Here is a 21,510-nt window from a genome sequence, read left to right as displayed (position 1 = left end):
TGACCTAATTGACTGGCTTTTCTGCTCAATCTCAAAATAGCTACAATTATCGAATAATAAATAATCAAAATAAACTCATTCTCTAGAAATATAACAAAGTGCAAAATCAAATGCACACTTTTATATAGCAAAGTTGTCAATTTTAAATGAAATATAGTAGGAATACATAGATGTCATGTGCCTGGACAGAGTAAATGCCAATAAGTTCAGAGACTATAAACAAACATGGCTGAGATGCCAATGGTATTGGGTAATCCCAAGAGTATCCCACATAACGACCGTCGACAATCAGGCTTCAGTGGTAAGCCGAAGCAGTGGTTGCCCATTGAAATTGAAGGTTTACCTTCCAATTGTTAATATGTGGCATTCTTTGGCTGCTTCCCATTGTTAGTGCCTTGTTTGTAGAAATCTTTCAACCAGCTTCAGAGGAAAAGGAAATCCACCCTAACAATAACATTTTATTATATTGAGTTCCTTTTTATTTTTCGTTATCGGCATACCGAATCTATCGAGATGAGCAGCAATGTATTATTGCAAGGCTACTTAAAATAACAGATACACTCGTTCTTACAAATACAATTCTATGGAAATTATATAGACACAAAAAAGGTTCAGTAAATATGGTAAAGAAGACATATATAAATAATATATATACACAAATCTGTGGAAGAAATATATATTCGGCTTATATGTTAAGAGGACAATCACAGGGATTTGTCATTAAAAGCTACATCGAATCCTTATTAAATAATTGTTGCGCGAGTATTCCAAAATTATTTCACGAGTAAATGCATATATCATGCGACTTGAAAAATGGAATATTGTTATATATTTGAGATGCTAAGACTGATTAGATACCTGCATGGACAAATCCTATTTAAAACTTGAGACTTCGAATTCGAAATATGTACTTGTGTTGAAAGCCTTTGACCTAAAATATAAAGTACATATATCTGCTACAACTAGAGCTATTAAAAATAGGAAACAAATTTTGAAACTTGAATTACGGCTTAAATTCTCATCTAGTAAAGGCGTCGCCATGGACAAATCCGAATTAACTAAGCTAATTCTGATCTAATTTTCTAATTTGAATTTCTTTTTCTTTTAAAATCTCTGAGATTGTTTTGGGTGGACCCCGCTACTAAACCAAAATAAAAATTAAAGAAATTAACGTATTAAAATTGAAAAGTATCAACAAGACTCCGCAAAAGAGAAATCAAAATCAACATAAGACATCAGTTGATGGTTCAGAAAGTCAATCATTGAAACAAAAGTTGTAAGGTCCTTTGTTTATCTCGTTTCGAAAATATTTGTAAACACATTGTTTTCTATCCGAGGGTTCGTTGGAGGCAGGTACGGCAGACATAGTGAGACGTCATGGAGTTTCACGTGTTGTCACCCAGAAAACTGGCAGCAAAAACCAGTAGATATTGTTGAAACGTGATCCGTTCAAACCAGACAATACAGATTACTACAGCCAACGGGGCCGAATAGAAAAAGTGTGCCTTTTAACGAGCTCTAATTTGCTGCTGCTGCAGAGTTTTGTATAGGAGGGAGATATTCTCTAGAATCTCTGCTCTGTTGAAATGAAGGCCTACTCAACCGAACACGAATGGTAGGATAAAGGATATCTACAGATACAAGAAAGATAGCCAAACAAAGTCCTATTCCATTCCAAATGCCATTTTTCTAAGGTAATAATCTCGTAAGTTGTCCCCAATGTTGATCTCTCCTTAGAAAAAGGAAAATAAGATCTTGTTACTGGTTACGCTTTGACCATAAGTGTATGTAATTTTTCCAGATATGGAGTAACCAATCTCTACTGTCGTACAACATTCTTAAAAGTAGTGAATATTGTCAACCATTCCTTTAATTTTAACGAGCAATCTTAGCCATCCACTCACGCACTCACTGCAAGCCCCGTTTTTAGCCAGTTTAACACCATAACTCAGCAATTCTTATATACTTACACACAACAGTACGAAATGTATGTCGAACTTCTCTTAAGCGATTTGGTTTTATAAATGATCTAAGTTATCTAAATTAGTTGTTTTACGGCCATGAACAACTATATAATATTAAAATAAAATATACTCATAGAATGAACCACAATTTTTTAATAATATTAAAACGAAATGCTGCTATATATATATATATATATATATATATATCTTATATCACTAGACCCCGTTCAGAAACAAATTAGGCCTCAATGCATATACAAAAAAATGACCAATAGCAAATACACATACATATAGACATTTTCTATGAGCGTAAGTATATTTTTAGGTCTTATATAGCACAAATGCATGTAGAGCACTAGGAACCCACACACACACACACACACAATTTGACAACAGCGAACTGTCCGAAATTTTTCGGTTAACAATAAGAAACCCAAATCAATAAAACTCAGCACCGCAGGGGGCATAGCTAAGGATTAGACAAAAAGGAAAACTGGCAAGCCGTTGCACACGTGTTCACAAAGGAAAGTGGCCGACGTATATATAGGGATGTTTTATTCGAAAAAAAGGAACGCCATCGAACAATTTATTTAAAATTTGTTTCTGTTTTTTTTCTTCTCAAAAACTGTTTTGGTGGTTTACAACTCTGTGCTGGGTGATCTAATATTTCTATTTATTACTATAATACCCTAATGTCCTCAAATATATTTAAGGGAGGGCATATTTTAACATAATAAAATGTTTACTTTCTAATAAGATGAAACTGTATTCGAAAAACTGTGGAAGCCGACTTAAACCCTTTTCGAAAGCTTCTACCTTGGTGAACTTTAGCATGAATTAAGTCGAGTCAACACACAAATATATATCATAAATATTTTATAGAGTATTGCAAGAAATTTGATACTAAAATACCATTACGTAAATAAGGATAATGGATGAACGGGTAGCTTAGGAACTTAATATAGGGTATCTCCTGGTCGACGTTATAGAATTGAAAAGTCATGTTTTATATTAACAAATGGCTACTAAGTATACGACTTCGAATTTTTATAAATCGCATGCATAACAGAACTCCGAAGATTGTCATTATCAACAGCAACGTAATTTGATCTCAGCACCAATCTAGAGTAGCACTTGACATTGTGGATTGGGGTTGTTCGTTAAGAAATGTTCATTCGTAAATATCACTTTGCATTAGGACAACAATAGTTGATGTCTGGTGTACCGAGCGCTGTTATATTTAACAAGAGGCGTCTCAGCTCTGATCTCATGACACAAATTTCAACAACCCTTGTCGAGGAATGCCGCTACATTTTCCACAAATTAAGTGCCGCTAAATGGAAAGTGAAGAATATTTGGTAGCGTGGTGGTATTCATTAACTATCGGTTTTACAACTCAAGCGTTTCAAGGACCTACCTCTTGAATGTCACAGAATAGGTCCCAATAATCTGTACTAATCAGCAATGAAAGCTACTTCATAAACTGATTTACGCAGCGCAAGAGTAAATTAGAACTTGCTGTCTGTCCGTCCATATGAACACAAATCATTGAAACCTTGATAAAGTGTTTTGAGGCGCGTCAAATCAGCAATTACTATATATAGCAGAAACGCTATTAGTTAAACTGTTAGATACATTTTGAACTTATACTCAGGCTACCAAACCAAAATCAAGAATATATATATCAACGTCTATTGGCCATCGGGAAGAACTGTATCTTCTAAGAAATTCAATAAACTGAATTGAAATTATATAAATCGATTAAGAGTGGTTCGTAAAATACTTATATACCTATTGAAGCTAAAGAGAATCTACATGTGGAATACATAAATTATGCTAGAGGCGCATATGATAACTAACAGGTCTTAAAAGTGTTGATCGAGTCGAGGAAAAGATCAACACAATTCTGCTTTTAGGGCGCACCCGATAGAAACAAAACGACTTAGAGGCAGGCAAGGCATTTTATTTATCTCTCTGTAGACAGCTACCCTGGAAAAGGTTTTGGACTGAGTTGTGACAATTACTCTTTTTGCCAAAGGTACATTTAATTTATTTAGCAGGTCACGCACGTACATAGCAGAGTCTTACAGACGTTTGGGTAAAATAAGCAGCAGGACACCGGCGCCAGTAGAATTTTCTTTTAATTTTATTCTCATTGTTGAAGGTTCTTGGAAAAGGAAGAAGTGTTTCGGCATTTTAAAGATTGGTGCAACTTGTGACACTTGTTCAGCAATGAGCGGTTGACGGCCCTGTTGGCTGTAGCCATTTGCCAAGCAGTAAACCTATTTCACTCAAGTAACCAACCGATACCACCAGGCTCTAGGAGCTATAACAACTATAAATATATACACATATAAATCAAATTCAAGCATTTCACTGGAAACAAATTGGTATCAATCCTAATTATTATTAATCTTAGCCATTTTAAATATGACAAAAATACTTATGATAAAATATTTTAATATCTATAAAACATTAGTTTAACGTACTATACGTTTCATATAGAGACAAGCAGTAAAATAACTCTTAGCATTATATCTATAAATTTTAAGAATAGCAATTTCTCTTGTTCTGTTTATTATTTTATAAATGCGACATCTTGCATAATCCTTGTTCACGGTCACAAACATTAAATTTATTCAAAAATAAATTATACGGTTCAAACAAATTAAAGTTATATATAAGGTCTTATTAAGCCATCTATGGAAGACTCCAATGGATTGCGTACACGGTTATAGGATCCAAATTCAAAATCTTTTAATTTGATATATAAGTAATTAAATTTTATATTCATATAACTCGTTAAGTCCCGTCAGTCAAGAAATCATTACTGTTCCTACAATGTCGTTCTCAGACACAAGCAAATCAGTTAAATGTACAAATGCTGAAAACATTAACAGTCTAAGCCAGGACAGAGAGAATATAATAACTATAGGGAACTTATATTTTAATCCGTTTCCGGGAGACTACCATTACGCTACATTGCATTCCCGAAACGATAGGGTATATTGGTTTTGTGCAATGTCCGTTCGTCTGTCCGCATGATCGCAAGCCATTTCGCAGTTATTGAAGCCAGAGAATTGAAATTTGGAATGGCGTTTATTGGACACCAAGAGTTAAACTGCTATAAACATTAAATTTGGAGTATATATTCGCGTAGATAGTGGATATATAACTTTGTTAGATTCCTTCGTTTCTACGCCAACTAGTGGCGTGGCAAAAGTAAACAAATGAATATTCTACAGTTTCATAGTTAACCTCATCTACTGATAAGCCCAAAATTTGATACACATATATGACACTTAAATACGCAAAGCTTATTAACTGCCAGCTTTCAGACTGTGACTGAGTATCGTGCAGTCGGTAGCACCCGACTTCTACATTCTTACTTGTTTTTTTTCTGTTGAATTGACCTTTTCTAATACATTCGAGCTATTGAATTTCGATTGTGTGTTGTTAGGCTTGCACACGTGCAAGGGTCAGATCGAGACTCGAGTCAGGTAAAAACACTAAATGCATAAAAGGTAAAGAGGCGATAATGGAACAAACCCTAAAATGACCCCAAAACGAATTACAGTGCATTTCTTCATGAGATGCCACGTACATGATTATAGACGGGCGAAATTAAACACGATAGAAAGTTACACTTAAACAATACAATAGGAAAATCTCCATTTTAATCGTAAATTCAGGGAGTCACCAATTAGGGGTATCAGTAATCAACTACCCTACGCTCTAAGAATAATCTATTCACTATATTCTGTAATAAGTTTTCAAATGAAATACAGTTTTAAGAATTTGTATCGCTTTCATATGTGGGCAAGCTGTGCAATACATATAAATACTGTTTCTCTGGGCCCATTGAAAACTTACTTGTCAAGGTTTAATTTGAAGTATTTATGCTCATTGATAAAGTGAAAAACTATACTGGTATATATTACCGCTTTGCTGTTCGTCCGTCCGTCTGTCCGAATGCAAATCATTGAAGCTATAGGATTGAAATGTGGAATATATATGAGTGGGTACCCTTCTCTGATAAAGTGGCAAGATTTTCCCGATACTCCACTAGGGGCGTGGCAAATCGGCAAGAAATTTATATCTGGCCTTTCAGAATCCCACAACGAAAACCTACTATATGTGTTTGGCGTGGCAAATCGGCTCTGACTTTATACTGTTTTGTACAAAATCAGTTATATTTTGATTTATATTGGTGCCAGAGACTTGAAACTTGGAATATATACTCGTGAGTATCTAATAAATATAGCTTAGAATTTGTATTTTATTTATTTATTTATTTATTACTGATGTAACAAAATAATTTGCACCCATTTTGAGTTGTGTCATATCGAAAATAATCTGTATTTTCTACAGTGTTTTATCCGCTATATTGTACAGCTACGTTACTCTAGAGGCCTTTTAGGGATTGGCCCAAAAATTATATATCCTCGCCTGTTGTGCGTGGCAGATCGGGAAAATCTTTATGTTCTTCAATTTAAAAGCTCAGAGCTTAACGACTTATTTACTCTATGTGAATCGAAAGAAAACCCAAGTCTTAAGGCTGGTGCAGTGAATGAATGATTTTGTGCAGTCGAGAGTGCTAAGCTGCTAGACTCTTACTTGTTTATTCTATTAAATAGAAATTGCAAATATCAAGTATCTTAGGTTGATGCTGGTATCTTTATGGAACAACAATTGATTATATAGACTATAATAAGTTGAAGGATGCATGGTAGCTTGTAAGTCATAAGTGACTCAAAAAAAATAAAAATAAAAAACTCCCAATATCAAACAAAATCCAATTTGACTAGGCGGTTGTTAAGTATTGAGATCTTCAGCTAATGATTCCTTGTAATTAACAAGAATATTCTAATGTACACACATAGCATGCATATACACTGAACAAAAAATGTATATGTATACCCTTTCTTAAGGATGCTTGGCGTAAAACCGTTAAAAATAAAAACGAACGTTACGTTTCAAATGTAACGTTCAAATAACAATCGGAAGGCACATAAATAATTTGCCGACAAAATTCTAGAAAAATTTGAAGGATGCATCACCCGCGGGGTAAATTATTTACGGACCCACACAGAGATCCTAAAAACAACAATGACAAGCCAATGTGTGTGCAAACGGTTGTCTGTACCCACTACCTGCCACTCCGGGACGTTTTAACTCCCAAATAGCGCGTTAATTCGTTTTGACTAACCTTCAAAACTCAAACAAAATCCGGTACACCAAAAAAAGGAAAAATACGTTACTTTCTACAGACAGGTCACAGTGCTCGGCGCGGCATTGGAATTTACGTGTTGTGTCAATGAAATGGCCAGCAAGTAGGTTTTTCCGAGCGAGATTGCTTTAGAGATATGAGTGCAGACTATTGTTATCCTCGCTCCTACCCTGCCCTTTTCGGATAGCGTGTCCAATTTTAAAATCCTCAACACTTAGGGATGGCATTTACGGACTTGTTACGACTTGTCCGATCATGTCGGGGCAAAGGACTTTGGAATGTGATTTGGGAACATCATGCTGAGCAGGTAGCGGGTGTGCGAGCGAGAAGCAAGAAAGTACATTTTGTGCAACCCGAAAATGCCAACCAAAAATCCACTTTAAAAAATCTGGAATGTCAATCTCTCCCTTTCTTTCACTCGTTCGCTCAGTTCATGCGCAAACAACCACCTGCCTCAACAAAGCATTTTCATTGGCTGCCCGAGCGGTGAGCATTGCGAGAGCGCAGAGGCGCAACTGAGTGCTGATCGTATAAAAGCAGACCCTCCACTATCCCGAACAGCAAAACAGTACCGACCAGCAACGAGGCAACAGCTTCAACTCAAGTCGCTCTCAATGTCTTTCATCACACGGGAATACAAGTTCGAAACGAGCCTCATGATGCAACAAAAATCAGATCAACATACAATGGCAATGCTTAGCCTGAAGAAACTTGTCAAACCACTGCTAAGGCTGATTAAGAAGAAACAGCTAATACGGAAGACCCTGGCCGAGGTGCAATCGCAGAACGAGATAAACTCATCTTTGGAGGACATGCGCAAAAATTCAGTGGCCAGCTGTGACAACACGGCAAATGAGCTGCTCGAACAGAGACTCTACAACGATCTACGCGACTGTCCCAACAATGCGGCTATCATCGTTCAGCATGACAAAAAGCACAGCATTGTTCCGGTGCATCCTGATCAGACCTTCATCCCGGTCCACTTTGCCCGTACGAGCAGCGGAACGTTCTTCTGGACTTCACTTGATACAGCGTGCCAGCAGCAGCAGCAACAACAACAACAACAGGAGAACGAAATGCGAACTAAGTACGATCGCTGGGTTCAGGCCTAACTCTCGTTCGACTCGACGACAACATTGATGTCAGCTTTAAAGCCAAGCTTCTCGATGAGCTTGGTACGATCACAATTTGAAGGTGATATTAGCATTAGTATGCTTCCAATTGGTTTAAGAGAAAAACCAATCTTCAATCAATATAAATATTTGTAAATTATTGTGATTTTATAATAGCTTTGTTTCATAGTTGTAAGAAAATCATTGTCTTCCATGTTTGTTTGTTAGGGTACGTGTAGGCTAAGAATCATTGTCTTCCATGTAAAATATATATTAGTTTTAAGAAAATAAATAAATAGACTAACTAAGAAAACAAAAACCTGTTTGCTTTTTGCTATTTCATATACAAAAACTTATCAATTTTTTGATAAAATCAAAATACAAGTGAATTCATCTCCCCAGTTGGGATCCATTTGTGCGGTCCTAAGCAACCTGTCAACAAACTTACCTTGCTGCACTGAAGATGAAAGACCGGAGTGTTGATGTAGTGTACCCATAATGATTTGCAGCTCTTATTAATTCTAAAAATAAAAAGTCATTTAGCTCTAATAGGACTCAATCGTTATTTCTCCATTATAATACAAAATATTTGAATCTAATTGGATTACTTCGGCGTTTGAAACGTGTGCAACGTGCTCAAATAACTAATAAATTTTATTTATTCCGTCATAGGCTGAAGTAGTCGATTAATTGAAGCAAACTTTATTATCCTCTGCATGTGTACACAGCCATGTACAAAGAATTTTACATAACTGATAAGAGTGAACTCTCTTCTTCTTTAATGTGTTCAAAATGCGGGGACTATGATACCTAGAAAAGGAAATAAAGGGATAAGAAATACTGAATATTTAAGCTATTTTACAGCGCATTGGCATTTGATCCATTGACAATGAATATTTCATATAAATTTTATATAAATCGCTCGAAATACAAAAGGAAAATGAAATTCTTATACGAAGATACTAAAATCAAAAACTAATTTAAATCTTCTTAAAAGTCGTCAACCTAATCAAAAGACTCTAAAACGAACATATAATTTATTGATATTATATCATGCAGACTGTGTAATTGGACCATCCATGAAACAGATAATATTTTCTAACGACTCCGACTAAGCTAATATCCATGACCAATTGATTAATTAAAAAAACTTGTCATTATCGAATAGATGCAAGCCACGTAAATATCTTCTGACGACATATGTTTAACGAGGGTTTCAGACCGTTGTCTCGCAGTCTTTCTAGCCACGAATAGCTAATAATTAATAAAGGCAAAGAAATAACGACAAGTAAACCATTAAAAAAACAAAGTAAAAGGCAATACAAATATTCAACAGAAATTTGGAGAAGGGACGAGACGAACGAGCCAGACACACGTGCAGACAAAATTGCATTGGCTACCTGCCTGCAGTGTACTCTAAGGGAAAGGAATGTGTGTAGCCTATGTCTACGCATGTTTATATATCCACAGATCACCTGATTGCTAAATCAACTATTCACAAGGGGTGATTCTTATAGCTGGTATTTACGAGGTAATCATTAAAGCAAATTTATAGTCTGATTAGTTTCATTTGTATTTATAAGAAGCACAAGTGTGCTATCTTCAAAACTATAGAAAATGCATTTAAAGTTGCCTGCAAACCTTTTCAGTTGGCTCCAATAAAGTTGAGCTTGAGCCGTGATCAAGGATTCGATATTGTGAAATCTGATCTATGCTCTGTATAACACGTCAGTTTAAATTCTAAGTATTAGAATTATATGTAATTCGAGCATTAAGAAAAGGATTACTTTGAAAAATATGCAAGTAAATATACAGATTTTAGAAAATTTACTTGTGCCTGTATACACGACAAGAAATAAAAATAAGAAAACAAAAATAAAAAGACCCAACAAATTTGATATCAGAATAACAAATAGAACCGAAACCTTTTCTCGACTACCTGTTCTTGCGCCCTTGAGTTGGAAACCTGTTCTGAATCGAAAACACGTTACTGCCCGTGCAGCGTCAACGGTTGTTTTGCTTTCTTTGATCGTTCTTAAGCAGTGCCAGAAAAATCTCATATTTCATTGAAACAGGTAGGGACTACACATAAGAAAGAAACCCTAACCCTACCCACCTTTCAAGTCGGGATCGAGTTGTCTTATATCACATGCGAGATCCCTATGTTGTTGTCTCCCATTCGCGCTACTTATTCCTTCTGATCCCAGATTTTTTGGTAAAAGTTCTTCGATGCCACACCTCTAACTAGCAACAATCAATAATAACAGTAACTATATATTTATATAGTTCCAATGTCCAGATTTAAAAGTTAAAATGAAAACTAAGATTTTGTGGACCAAAGTAATTCGAATTCAGGATGCGACGCAGATTTACATCAAATTGTAGTTGTGCATTACTGTACATATATGTATGTTATTTACAGGAAAAATAAAGATCATTATGAGGTCGCTAATTATGTTTTTGCGACCCGATATGACCCAGCAAAATTTAGACTGACTCTGACCGTTGGTTGTCGAGTAAGTTAAAGTCTTCAAGTTGTTTTTAAGTTTTTACATGGTACATCTTTGACCACTCAAAATGTATGGACTCAATTACTATTGTCCTCCTCTCTTGATTTTCCAATAATTTTAAATATTTTTCTTGGCCCGTGATACATTGAAAAAACTATAGTTATCGAAACTTTAATGGTCCAACTTAAAAGTTTGATGGTTAAGTTCCTGCTGAGTTCTTTTAAGGTTATAAAAATACTGTAAAATACAAAACTGTAAAATATATATTTTTTTTGTTTTGGTAAATCATCAAAGTAGGTAAGCAGTGCCTTATTCGTTGAATTTTGAGAGACTAACTTTCAAACTGTGACGGCAGGTGTTGAGGTATCATTTCAAGCCAGCCCTTAGAAGGAGCTTACAGCAAAGTCTCTCTTGGCTTTCTTTCCCGTGACCCTTTACATTTTTATTCTTCTACATATTGAAATAATTTTCATTCTATACAATAAAGAAACACCTTTCTTTCTTCATTTTAATAATCTGATTAAGCTTATGGACGCCATCAAATTAATTACAAGTAAGAAAGTTCCAGTCGGGTTCTAGTTCTAGTCACCCCTGATTATCAGAAATTAAAGAAGAAGCTGACAACACGAACACAATTCAATCGCAATTGTAACGCTTTTCATTGTTAAGAATTGACGCATATGAATAAACGGGAATTTTTTATATTTTGGCTATATTTTCAAGTGAATTAACCAAGGAGAAGAATTTTGGGCGGACACAGGGATATGGCTATATCGGCTCAGATCGCCATCCTGATCAAGAATATATATGCCTCATGAAGTCTGTCACGCCTCGTTCTGTTATTTAAACAAAGCTATGTGACCCTGAGTTCCCATTGACGAAAGATTCAAGATATAACAACGATTCTCAAAATATATATTATTGAGCAGCAAAACAGTAGAAAATAGTCAAAAATCAATTCAATTCAATCAATAATTTTGTGGCAATGGAATTTAATTGAACAATGTGAGTTATTTAGTTCTCACGCCGAAGGTGGCAGGATAACGACCTTGAAAGATGCACATGAAGCATTGTTTCCCACGCTTCTCGTCCTTTTCGGGACTAATACCTGCAAGTGTTAGGTATTTCTCTGCACTGACCAAACGTGAGAAACTTCTGATCTACCACCTAGGGCATCTCAGAATCTGTGATTGGCTGAGATGCAGACTCTCAGACTTGCCTCTGCGAGAGCGAGTTTACGTTATAAATAGGGTAGGCCTGTTAGAGAGAGCATCAGACACAGTTTGACTCCCGCACCAGCAACACACGCAACACTTACTCAAGACACTGCAATGTCGAAGATGTCAGCTAAAAATAAACAACAACTCGACTTCAACAACTATAAGAAAAAGTCTATGGCTTATTCCCACAAGTCAAAAGTCTCGCCTACTCGACGACTCACAAATATTGTCAAGCCCTTGCTTAGACACTTCTTTACATTAAAGGCAGAGCAGCCAAAGCGAAGCTCTTATATTGCATCAGATGAAAAGGAGACGGAGTTCGACTGGCTAAACAACGACATGGATAATATGTCAAACGAGCATCTGGAAGATCGACTTATCGAGGAGATCAGACAATGCGCCAAGGAGGACGCGATTATAGTCTATAACGAAAACGGATCCGGCGAACTACACACGTTCGATCAAGAGGACTACTATGTGCCCGTACACTTTGCACGCACCAATGGCGGTACCTTCTTCTGGACTTCATTTCAACGCGCCCCACAGGCGAATCCCTACGATATTGAGTGGAACTTTAACGATCGCTGGGCACAGGCATGAAGGACACCATCAAGCAACATCTGGGATTTAGCTATTTCAAGTCTGGGCACGACTTTAGTGGGTTGGACTAACAAGACTTCGTCTGTCTTCGAAACCAAATTAGGGGCACTTCGACCTTGGACGTATTAGGAGCTCATCGCAGCAGACAGACAGATCCGCAGCTTAATCGAAATGTTTTGCATTCTAAATAATATTTAAAATGTTTAAAGCACCATAAAAAGCATTCACTCTCTGACTGACACTCTTAAAACAGTTTGTGCTTTTACCAAGAGTAAAAGCATATAATTTGGATGGGGTTAAAAAAAGATTATGAATTGTTAGCTTAAAGAAGACAAATAAAATGCATAATTGAAAGCATAAACAAAAACTTTTGTTTTCTATCATTTTTTTTGCAGCTATTAAAATAATAAAAATCTTCTGAAATTACTAAAAATGTGTATAACATTAATTCGATATTTTATATGTAATTAAAATGAAAATTCAGCAACGAATGTCTCTTTGCTGATAAACTAACAACAAACAATTGTTGCTTATCGAAATGTTACAATATATTTGAATCCTTTTTCAATTCTTAAGAATTTTATCACCGAAGTGACAAATTGATAAATCGTTCCTCTTGGCCCTTTTAGATAAATATATTTTAAAAGTATCTCAAAACAAAAGAGACGCGTATATTCCAATCTTGATTTCAACTTTTTAAGCATTTTATTTGTTTAACTGCAAAAATATTACTGGAATTAATTGTAAACAATATAAATATTTGGAAGCCTCGATTTCAATACTAATATTTTTATTTTTGTAACAGTAACGAACAAATTACACAAAATTCAATGGAAGACATGGAAGATATTGCTGTTTCTTATTGACTCTGGTAAGTTATTTCACAGAAGTCTATAAAATAAATACTATTAGATAACTTATTCGTGAAATGTGAGTTTATTCTACTATAGTTTAACTACTTATTGCATAACTCTATGTTTATACACTCGGCATTGTGTCACTTAAACTATATTGCCACTGCCCATCCACATTCCAGTTATCAGCTGTCTTCTGCATAGGTTATTCAGCATGGCTTAAAGCTGTGCACCAACCAAAGAAGCATCCTTGAGACTGCGCTCTAAGCGCCTTGAAGGTACAGCCTATGCTTCTCACAGTTCCGAGACAGTCCAGACTTCAGCACATCACAAATATAATTTTATGAAGTTTATTCTTTATTCTTGAAGACATGTTGCCGTTGTCGATCGACGCTGAGTACTAACTTCTTCGTCACAATGACGTCGACTTTATATACAAGCCTCTATGACAGAGCTCTCCAGCGAAGAACAATCAGCTCAGATTGAGATAGGCAGTACACAAAACAAACCTTATGTATAATGTACCCACGTATATACATAATACGTTCATGTGTTAAACAAGTTTTCTTATCAAGTAAAATGTGTACATAGACGAACAGCAGAATGTGCCCGTACGAACGACGTCACTGTTTCAGCAGATACCTACACACGCACTCGCACACATTTGAGCAGTTCTTATCATAGAACTGTTGACGGTGAAGAAGCGTAGCAGACCTGATCTGGGGCAACGCCCGAGTCGATTTGGTCTATATAAGAGTTAGAGACTTGAAATGTTTTATAAAGGCTCTTATAAAGGGTATAGCAGTAAATAAATTAACTTTTAACACATAAGCGCTTCAATTTGATTGAAAATTTAGAGAACTTACTCAGACAACTCCCGACCAAAAAGATATAGTTGAAAGCGTGGTAAAACTGCGTCTTATGCTCTTCTTATGCTGTGGAAGTAGAGCCCCAACACAAAACAAATAATATGCCCGGACTCACTAGACGACATAAATCGCGAATGACTATACTCAAAACTTGATAATTAAGTTACTGTTGACTTTTTCTATTCTTAAAAGCCTTCTTGACAAATCTTCCATAATTTTTCAGCTTTCGCTTACTTATAAACAAGGAAAATTATTAATTATTTGGGATATTCCGAATATACAAAAATAAATTGCTTTCGGTGTTAGCTTTTATATGTTTAAGTACATACAAATATATGTGTTTTTAAATATATATATAGATTGTTACAAGATATTTATACAAGTCTGTTTACTAACGATAACCGACAGTGGTTCAGGTATCTTCTAGTTAGGCACTCCCAACAAGAGCTTTTACTGTACTCTGCACTTTATTGAAAAAGCATAATTTGTACGCCCTGATTATTTCTGCTTGTTTTTAGTAATCAATTATAAAAAATTCAATATGTTCTATAAGTGAAGAAGTAAACTGCATTCAGTGTTCAGTACAAAAGGAAAGTTGCAGTTGCAGTTGCTTTGGAAATACGACGTCGGAGACCGAATATGGTAAATGAGAATGGAATCTATCAAATACTGCTTGTGTTTATAACCCAATTCTGAAATTATAGGCGAATGTATTTCAAATGCTCCTGATTTTAGCAGAAATGCAATATGTTTCTCAATCAAACTATTTTTTATATGACAATTTAACTCAAACGAGAAACGTGTCGTTGTCTTATTCAACGAGATACGAGTATTGCGTTAAAATCGTCTTGATCTGTTATAGTGTTTATGATAATCCAGCTGATTATACCGATCTGGACGACGAGCAACATGCAAATTATGATCCCTACCTGCGGAATAACGGTTGCATCCGAACTGATCTAACTGGACAAGAAAATGCTACATTTTGGGCAAATGTTAGCAAATGGCAACGCGATGTTGAGGATACCCTGTTGGACCTAAATATTTTTACAATTGCCAGTGAATATGATAATGGCAATTGCCTCAAAATTGATTTGACTTTATATTTTAAAATACCTCGAGTTATTATATGCGATCGCAAGCAAATGTACGATTCTTACATAGAAACAACAACAATATCGACTACTACTACAACAACTACAACTGAAGAGCCCACAACAGATCCAATTGAGCATGGACCACGATGTAATGAGAGTGACGAAAAGGGAATATGGATAACTGAACAGGTGAACTTAGGAAATAAATTGACCGGATTAGTCTCAAGACTTCCGAATTTCATAACAAAATTGAATATACTATTGAATCGAAATTGTTGTCCATATCCCATTATTCGAGATAGAATTGAGATAATTAATGATATCGTCGATTTTCTAATAGAATTAAATTGTGTTCCCTTTTCTGAACGTGCGAAACACACGGGCTACGCTCTATTGGATATACAGAATTTTATGACAAGACTAAGCGCACTAAATCACCAAGCACTTCAAGTCAACCAATCCACTTGCAGTTGCTGCAGCAATTGGCAAATTAATGTGAAAGGTGTTATCCGCAGATTTAAGAACGCACTAAGCTTCATAGCCCCAAGCTATATTTCAATAATTTCGATACTTAATTCACTTATTGCCAATGAATATAATCTAATGCAAAATGCCAACAAAGCGGAAGATCGTCTCTCGACACTTGCAACAACAATTGAACATGATGCCCAAAAGGACAAATGCTGTAAGATCACAAATAATAATGTTATACTGATCGATGAAATAGAATTCACCGATTTCAATAATATTTCAAGTCAGGAACTAAACGAAAGTTTTACGAACTTAGAAGGGGCTCTAGAAAACGTAGACAACGCCTTGCATGATGGGGAATCTAAAATTAATGAATTTATTGCGTTTTGTGAGTCAATGCGTTTAGAAAACGAAGGCAGAAAACTTAAATTCAATATCTCAAAATCAAAACTTGATCAATTACAACTGAAAATTCGGAACCTAACACTTTATTTGAAAAATTCTTTCGATAAACTTGAGAAAGTAGATTCGCTAAAGCTTTATGAATCTATTTACCAGGGGCAGAAAATTGTGAAGAGCTCTAAAGCAAAGCTATATAGTTTATTGAATGAAATGGAGCAAAATAAAATTAATTTAAATGAAGCTCACGAAAATAGAACACAATTTAATTTGAAGACAAAAAACTTTCTCGCTGACAGTTTAACAAAAATAAACAATTTTGATAACTTGAGTCCACAGTCCAGAGCCTTAAGCCAGAGCTCCCTTACATACAAACATTCGACGATCAAATTAAGAATATTGAAAACTCAACTAAGCGAGAAATTTAAAATGCTAAAGGATATAATGAATGGAAATATTAGAGCACAGGCACGTATCATTGAAAATGGAAACAATGAATTTACAGTCATTATTAATTCTATGCAAAATGAGTTAACGGAAATATACCAGCAAATTAAAAATGTCAGCGACTCAGAAGATGCAGAGTCTTCGGAGATTAACAACCTTTCGATTCAGATGGAGGAAATGCTTGCAAAGGAGTGGAATAGCATGGAAAAGGGTGATGTTCTCCATGCTAAAATAAAAAAGTTTATTGAACAAAAACTACACGATCTCGAGAAAAAATTGAATGCATCATCCGACGGAGCATTCGTAGAACTATCGAATAGGCTGGACTATTTAGAAACTAACTTCAGTCAAATCAGAAACAAAACCCAATTTTTGGAAAATGTCATGTTGAAGAAAATTATATATATACAGAATATTTTCAAGGAGCTTTACGACAAGCTAAATAATGCTGAGATAGCAGCCAATGATTGCTTGTCGTCATGTGATTGGGGGGAATTGCCAACTTTTGATGAATTGGAGGGTCGTATAGAGACATTGGAAACACTGTTACATAATAAAAATTGAACTGCAATTTAAAATAAATAAAATTAGAAACCAAATAATAAACAGATGATATTTGTTTAATTTTTTCCAATAAGGATTTTAATTATGGAGAAGTAGAAAAGTATATCCGAACTATCAAAAGCAAGAAAATCCTATATAAAATAATAAACTTACTTAAAACATAAAAAATCAAACAAATGCTCTTCATATTTTATATAAACTTTGTTTGCTTATTTTACTATAACTTACTTATATTTTTGTTTATAACACACACCATTTCAAAAGGACCGCCAAGCTCAAACGCAGTTTGTCGTTTTTCATTTCGCACAAGTTGGCAGGGCTATTGAAAAACAGCTGAGCGAGCCAACACGTGTATTGTTGTGCACGACTTGTATATAGCTTCATTTGTTGAAACGTTAAACGTCTAAAGTTAAGAAAATAAATCATACAGAATGCGTCAAAATACGCCGCCACATCGTCCCGACTTCGATTACGAAAATGACGAGTTTCTGGAGGAGATCGAGCTTGATGGTGATCCACCGGTAGATGATGACGAATTGGAAATGGAGGAGGTGACTTTATCGCAGTTGGAAGCTCGTTTGGGGCTCGGCAACGATTCTGACGACGCAATGGATGAAAACGACGAAGAGGAAGAGGAAGATCGTCGACGTATTGCAGCCATTAAGGATGACGCAGTTATCACGTTTCGCAAGCACACATCTCCTGTCTTTGGTTGCCATCTGCATCCGAGGCTCAATTGGGCTGTGACAGGCAGCGAGGATGATCGCGCCTATGTGTGGGACACCAATAACGGCGAGGTGTTGTTCGAAATTACTGAACATAAGGACACGGTAACTGAAACGCATTTCAGCCACGACGGTTGCTACTTGGCCACCGGCGATATATCCGGTGAGCTCTTTGTGTTCAAAGTGAACGAATTACAAGACGGTAGGCCCATTCTAAACAAAGTTTGGGAGTACTCCATGCTGGATATGGCTTGGATGTTTTGGCACCGTGCCGCTAACGTCCTCCTAGCCGGCGGTGATAGCGGCGAGGTTTATGTTTGGCGTATTCCCAGCGGCGAATGCAAAATACTGCCTGGACACTCGGCACGCTGCGAAACTGGCGAGCTAAGTGGCGATGGCAAGAAACTACTCACTGCATACACAAATGGCGTAGTCAAGCTCTGGGATCTAAAAACTTGTCAGGTGCTGATGGAAGTGAACGATCAACACCCACTTGGCTTTGGAGAAGTTAACCATATTGTGGTCGCATGTGAACATGATTCGCCATTTTATGTATGCGCTGAAGGCGGTGGTTAGTAACTGAAGTTCTTAACTCCTTAGAAAGTACTTAGTTAATAAAATCAGTAATATCCACAATTTTAAAGGCAAATTACTATTCTGCACCAACAATGGACCGGTAAATGTTATACAGTCCGAGCATGGAATCGAATGCATTGCATTTGCTCCTGCGACAGCAGATCTTAAGCTATTAGCGTGTGGCTCGCTGGACGGCCAGATTTCCATTTGGGAATATTCCAAATACGCCCTTCGCGCGGTCTGCGAAAGTCCTGTGCCATGTGATGGGGTTCTTCGGTAAATGTTTAAAAAAATACATATATTTGTTAATGAAACTTAAATTATTTCAGACTCAAATGGCTAAATGATTACACTTTGCTGGCGGCCACCGCACAAGGAAATCTGAATGCTTTTGATGCACGCACTGGAATTCTTAAATTTACACTAACTGGACACTTCTATCACATATATGAATATGCTTTTAAATTTGAGGACAATTCTTTATTGACCGTTTCGGAGGATAATACAGCAAAAATTTTTAAGCTACCACTTCTGGCTGATTAGATATCAGTTTTAAGCTAAAACTACATTAGGTATCTATTTCATAAGATTTTCTGTATATACATGCATGTGTACGAAAATGTGCTCCGAGTGGAGCAGTCACAGAATTACAAATGAATCGCTTTGAGATTTCAAATGTAGTGAGGTTATAGTTTACTTAGATTCCAGATAAGAATTGTGCAACTTTATAGGGTTTTATGGAAATATGATTTCTATGTATACGACTATATGACTATAGATGCATATTATGAAGCGCAACTTTTAGGTGAGTTTTTCTCTCTAGCTATGCACATGCGTGCAAAAGTTTAGAGAGCGGCTTGCTCTAGAGAGAGTGCATCAGAGTGCATCCAGAGGTAGCTGTATGAAACGGTAATATGTGTTGAAAAGAGCTTATCTGAATGTATGCATGTATGCATACAGTTCCTGCTCCGCACACATCACAATAAACGAACATAAATCCACCCGCACAATTGTATACAATTGTCTAACATTTTGTGGATTATTATTTTTTTTATTATTTTATTAAAGCTTTTCGTATTTTATTCTCCCAGTGCAGTGTTTGTGACATTGTGCATCCAACGAAAAAAATCACTTTCAGTTCCATTCAGAATTTCGAACCGTGCGTTACGCTTGTCCAAACGGAGTGGCACACGAATTCATGTGTATTATAGGTGTGTATATTAACCTATAATACACATGGTAAGCGTTCGCTCGTGATAAGAGTTACTGACTAGCAGAGCTATCATAGAACAAGGACTTATCTAGAGTTGAGCGCATATCTGAAAATATAAACGGGAAAAATTCTATTAAAGTAATTCAGAATAACAAAATTTACTATTGACGAAAATATCTAACATAAAATGAGATATTAATGAAAATTGCATATGGAAGTAATCCATCACATTTTTTGGTTATGAGAGTAGGGCGCGAAACTAAAAACATGAATAACAGACAATAAAAGTCGAAACCACAGTTAATCAACGACAAAAACAACCCACAGTGTGCACACACACACCGTTGGCAGACTGTTCCTGTGTGGCATGCGTGTGTCTCATTGACGACGCTTACAATTAGATTACCAGTCCAAAAACAACAACAACCAGCGTCGCCATCTATAACATTATAGTTGGCAATCAAAATCGCAGGCACACTATGAAAAGGCAGGCGCTACGATTTGTGCAGCTCAGCTTAGACAGTGGCTCAAAAATATATGTATACGCCTCAAAGAATTATTTGGTCTATTGAACATTTTCTTGCCAAATACAATAATAAATATAAATTGCATATAATTATTGTAATGTATGTATGTACCGTTATATCTGTTTTTCAGTCCAATAATGTTTCTTGTCGTTTCGCAAACGACCCCACTTAAGCGGTGGAGGAATTTTAGCTACTAATCATAAGGATGAATAAATATAAATACATATTAATTAGTAACAGCTAAAGTAATAAAGTAAGCTCAAAAGAGATTCCATTTACAAAATTTAATGTCAAATACCTAAGCAAACGGGAAAAATGACAAATAAGGTATAAATAATACTAATACCGAAAATATGAATATGATATTACTAAGTTTAATTAAAGTGTTAAAGATTTGCAAATGTTAGAGGATACACATATTTCTCAACTACTGTATACAAATCCACATATATACGTACGTATAACAGTCGGCACTAAAAGTTCATTGAGATTACGATCAGAGCAAAATTGAATTATCACAGTTTGAAATGTCATATACACGCGCCTAGTGATCCCCACCATCAACATAACAGCATGAATATATAAACATACAATTTATGTGTTTTTGTTGATAATAAAACCCCCACATATACCCACATGCATATACTACATAGAACAAAGTATGAGTATATATATATATATATATATATATATATATATATATATATTTATATATATATATATATATATATATATATATATATATTTAATCGACTAAAAATAAAAATCACTCATCATATATAAAAGCATATTTTGTCAAGTTATTTCTAAGCTCGACTGGTAAAATCTTGCTGATAAAGTCATGTAAATTTCCATTTTCGTGAGGCCCCATGGTATAAGTTTTTATGAAAATCATTAAACTATACATCATATACTGAATATAAAAATTGAACACGTGCAACTGCGAATCCTGATCCTATAATTGTCATGAAACGCAGGACAAGATCCATGAAAATATCTACAAAATTATATTATAAGTTCAGTTATACGCAATGCATATGGAGAGTATTTGTAAGCCCAAAATACATTTCGAAGGGGTAAAACCAATAAGGGTTGTTTTTGTATTAAAGTATTTTAAGGGCAGAATGATGTG

The 21,510-nt window shown here is 35.6% G+C and overlaps 4 protein-coding genes across 4 annotated transcripts; all 4 read left to right on the top strand.

The window, feature by feature from the left end:
* Positions 1 to 7,772: 7,772 nt before the first annotated feature.
* LOC111604316 (enhancer of split malpha protein) lies at positions 7,773 to 8,306 on the top strand. Its single transcript, XM_023322369.2, has one exon. The coding sequence runs from the start codon at positions 7,809 to 7,811 to the stop codon at positions 8,304 to 8,306; it is 498 nt and encodes a 165-aa protein (XP_023178137.2). The 5' UTR covers positions 7,773 to 7,808.
* Positions 8,307 to 12,156: 3,850 nt separating this feature from the next.
* LOC111604317 (enhancer of split malpha protein) lies at positions 12,157 to 12,637 on the top strand. Its single transcript, XM_023322370.1, has one exon. The coding sequence runs from the start codon at positions 12,157 to 12,159 to the stop codon at positions 12,634 to 12,636; it is 480 nt and encodes a 159-aa protein (XP_023178138.1). The 3' UTR covers position 12,637.
* A 2,330-nt stretch (positions 12,638 to 14,967) lies between these two features.
* Positions 14,968 to 17,365, top strand: LOC111604314. Its single transcript, XM_023322366.2, has 2 exons — positions 14,968 to 15,001; positions 15,064 to 17,365. The coding sequence occupies exons 1-2, from the start codon at positions 14,999 to 15,001 to the stop codon at positions 17,335 to 17,337; spliced, it is 2,277 nt and encodes a 758-aa protein (XP_023178134.2). The 5' UTR covers positions 14,968 to 14,998; the 3' UTR covers positions 17,338 to 17,365.
* A 237-nt stretch (positions 17,366 to 17,602) lies between these two features.
* LOC111604298 (angio-associated migratory cell protein) lies at positions 17,603 to 19,307 on the top strand. The gene is made up of 3 exons (XM_023322327.2): positions 17,603 to 18,633; positions 18,707 to 18,914; positions 18,968 to 19,307. The coding sequence occupies exons 1-3, from the start codon at positions 17,769 to 17,771 to the stop codon at positions 19,179 to 19,181; spliced, it is 1,287 nt and encodes a 428-aa protein (XP_023178095.1). The 5' UTR covers positions 17,603 to 17,768; the 3' UTR covers positions 19,182 to 19,307.
* The last annotated feature ends 2,203 nt before the right edge of the window (positions 19,308 to 21,510 follow it).

Source organism: Drosophila hydei, unplaced genomic scaffold (genome assembly GCF_003285905.1).
Source record: "Drosophila hydei strain 15085-1641.00,03,60 unplaced genomic scaffold, DhydRS2 tig00000001-arrow-pilon, whole genome shotgun sequence".
NCBI lineage: Eukaryota > Metazoa > Arthropoda > Insecta > Diptera > Drosophilidae > Drosophila > Drosophila hydei.
Note: the sequence above shows the minus strand (reverse complement) of the source record. Positions and strands in the feature narration are given on the sequence as shown.

What these genes read in the sequence shown, in the direction of transcription:
- LOC111604316 (XM_023322369.2), top strand. Translation starts at nt 7,809, where the DNA reads ATGTCTTTCATCACACGGGAATACAAGTTCGAAACGAGCCTCATGATG.
- LOC111604298 (XM_023322327.2), top strand. Translation starts at nt 17,769, where the DNA reads ATGCGTCAAAATACGCCGCCACATCGTCCCGACTTCGATTACGAAAAT. An exon ending in TGTATGCGCTGAAGGCGGTG is followed by an intron (nt 18,634 to 18,706) that starts GTTAGTAACTGA and finishes ACAATTTTAAAG; the next exon opens with GCAAATTACTATTCTGCACC. An exon ending in CCATGTGATGGGGTTCTTCG is followed by an intron (nt 18,915 to 18,967) that starts GTAAATGTTTAA and finishes AAATTATTTCAG; the next exon opens with ACTCAAATGGCTAAATGATT.
- LOC111604317 (XM_023322370.1), top strand. Translation starts at nt 12,157, where the DNA reads ATGTCAGCTAAAAATAAACAACAACTCGACTTCAACAACTATAAGAAA.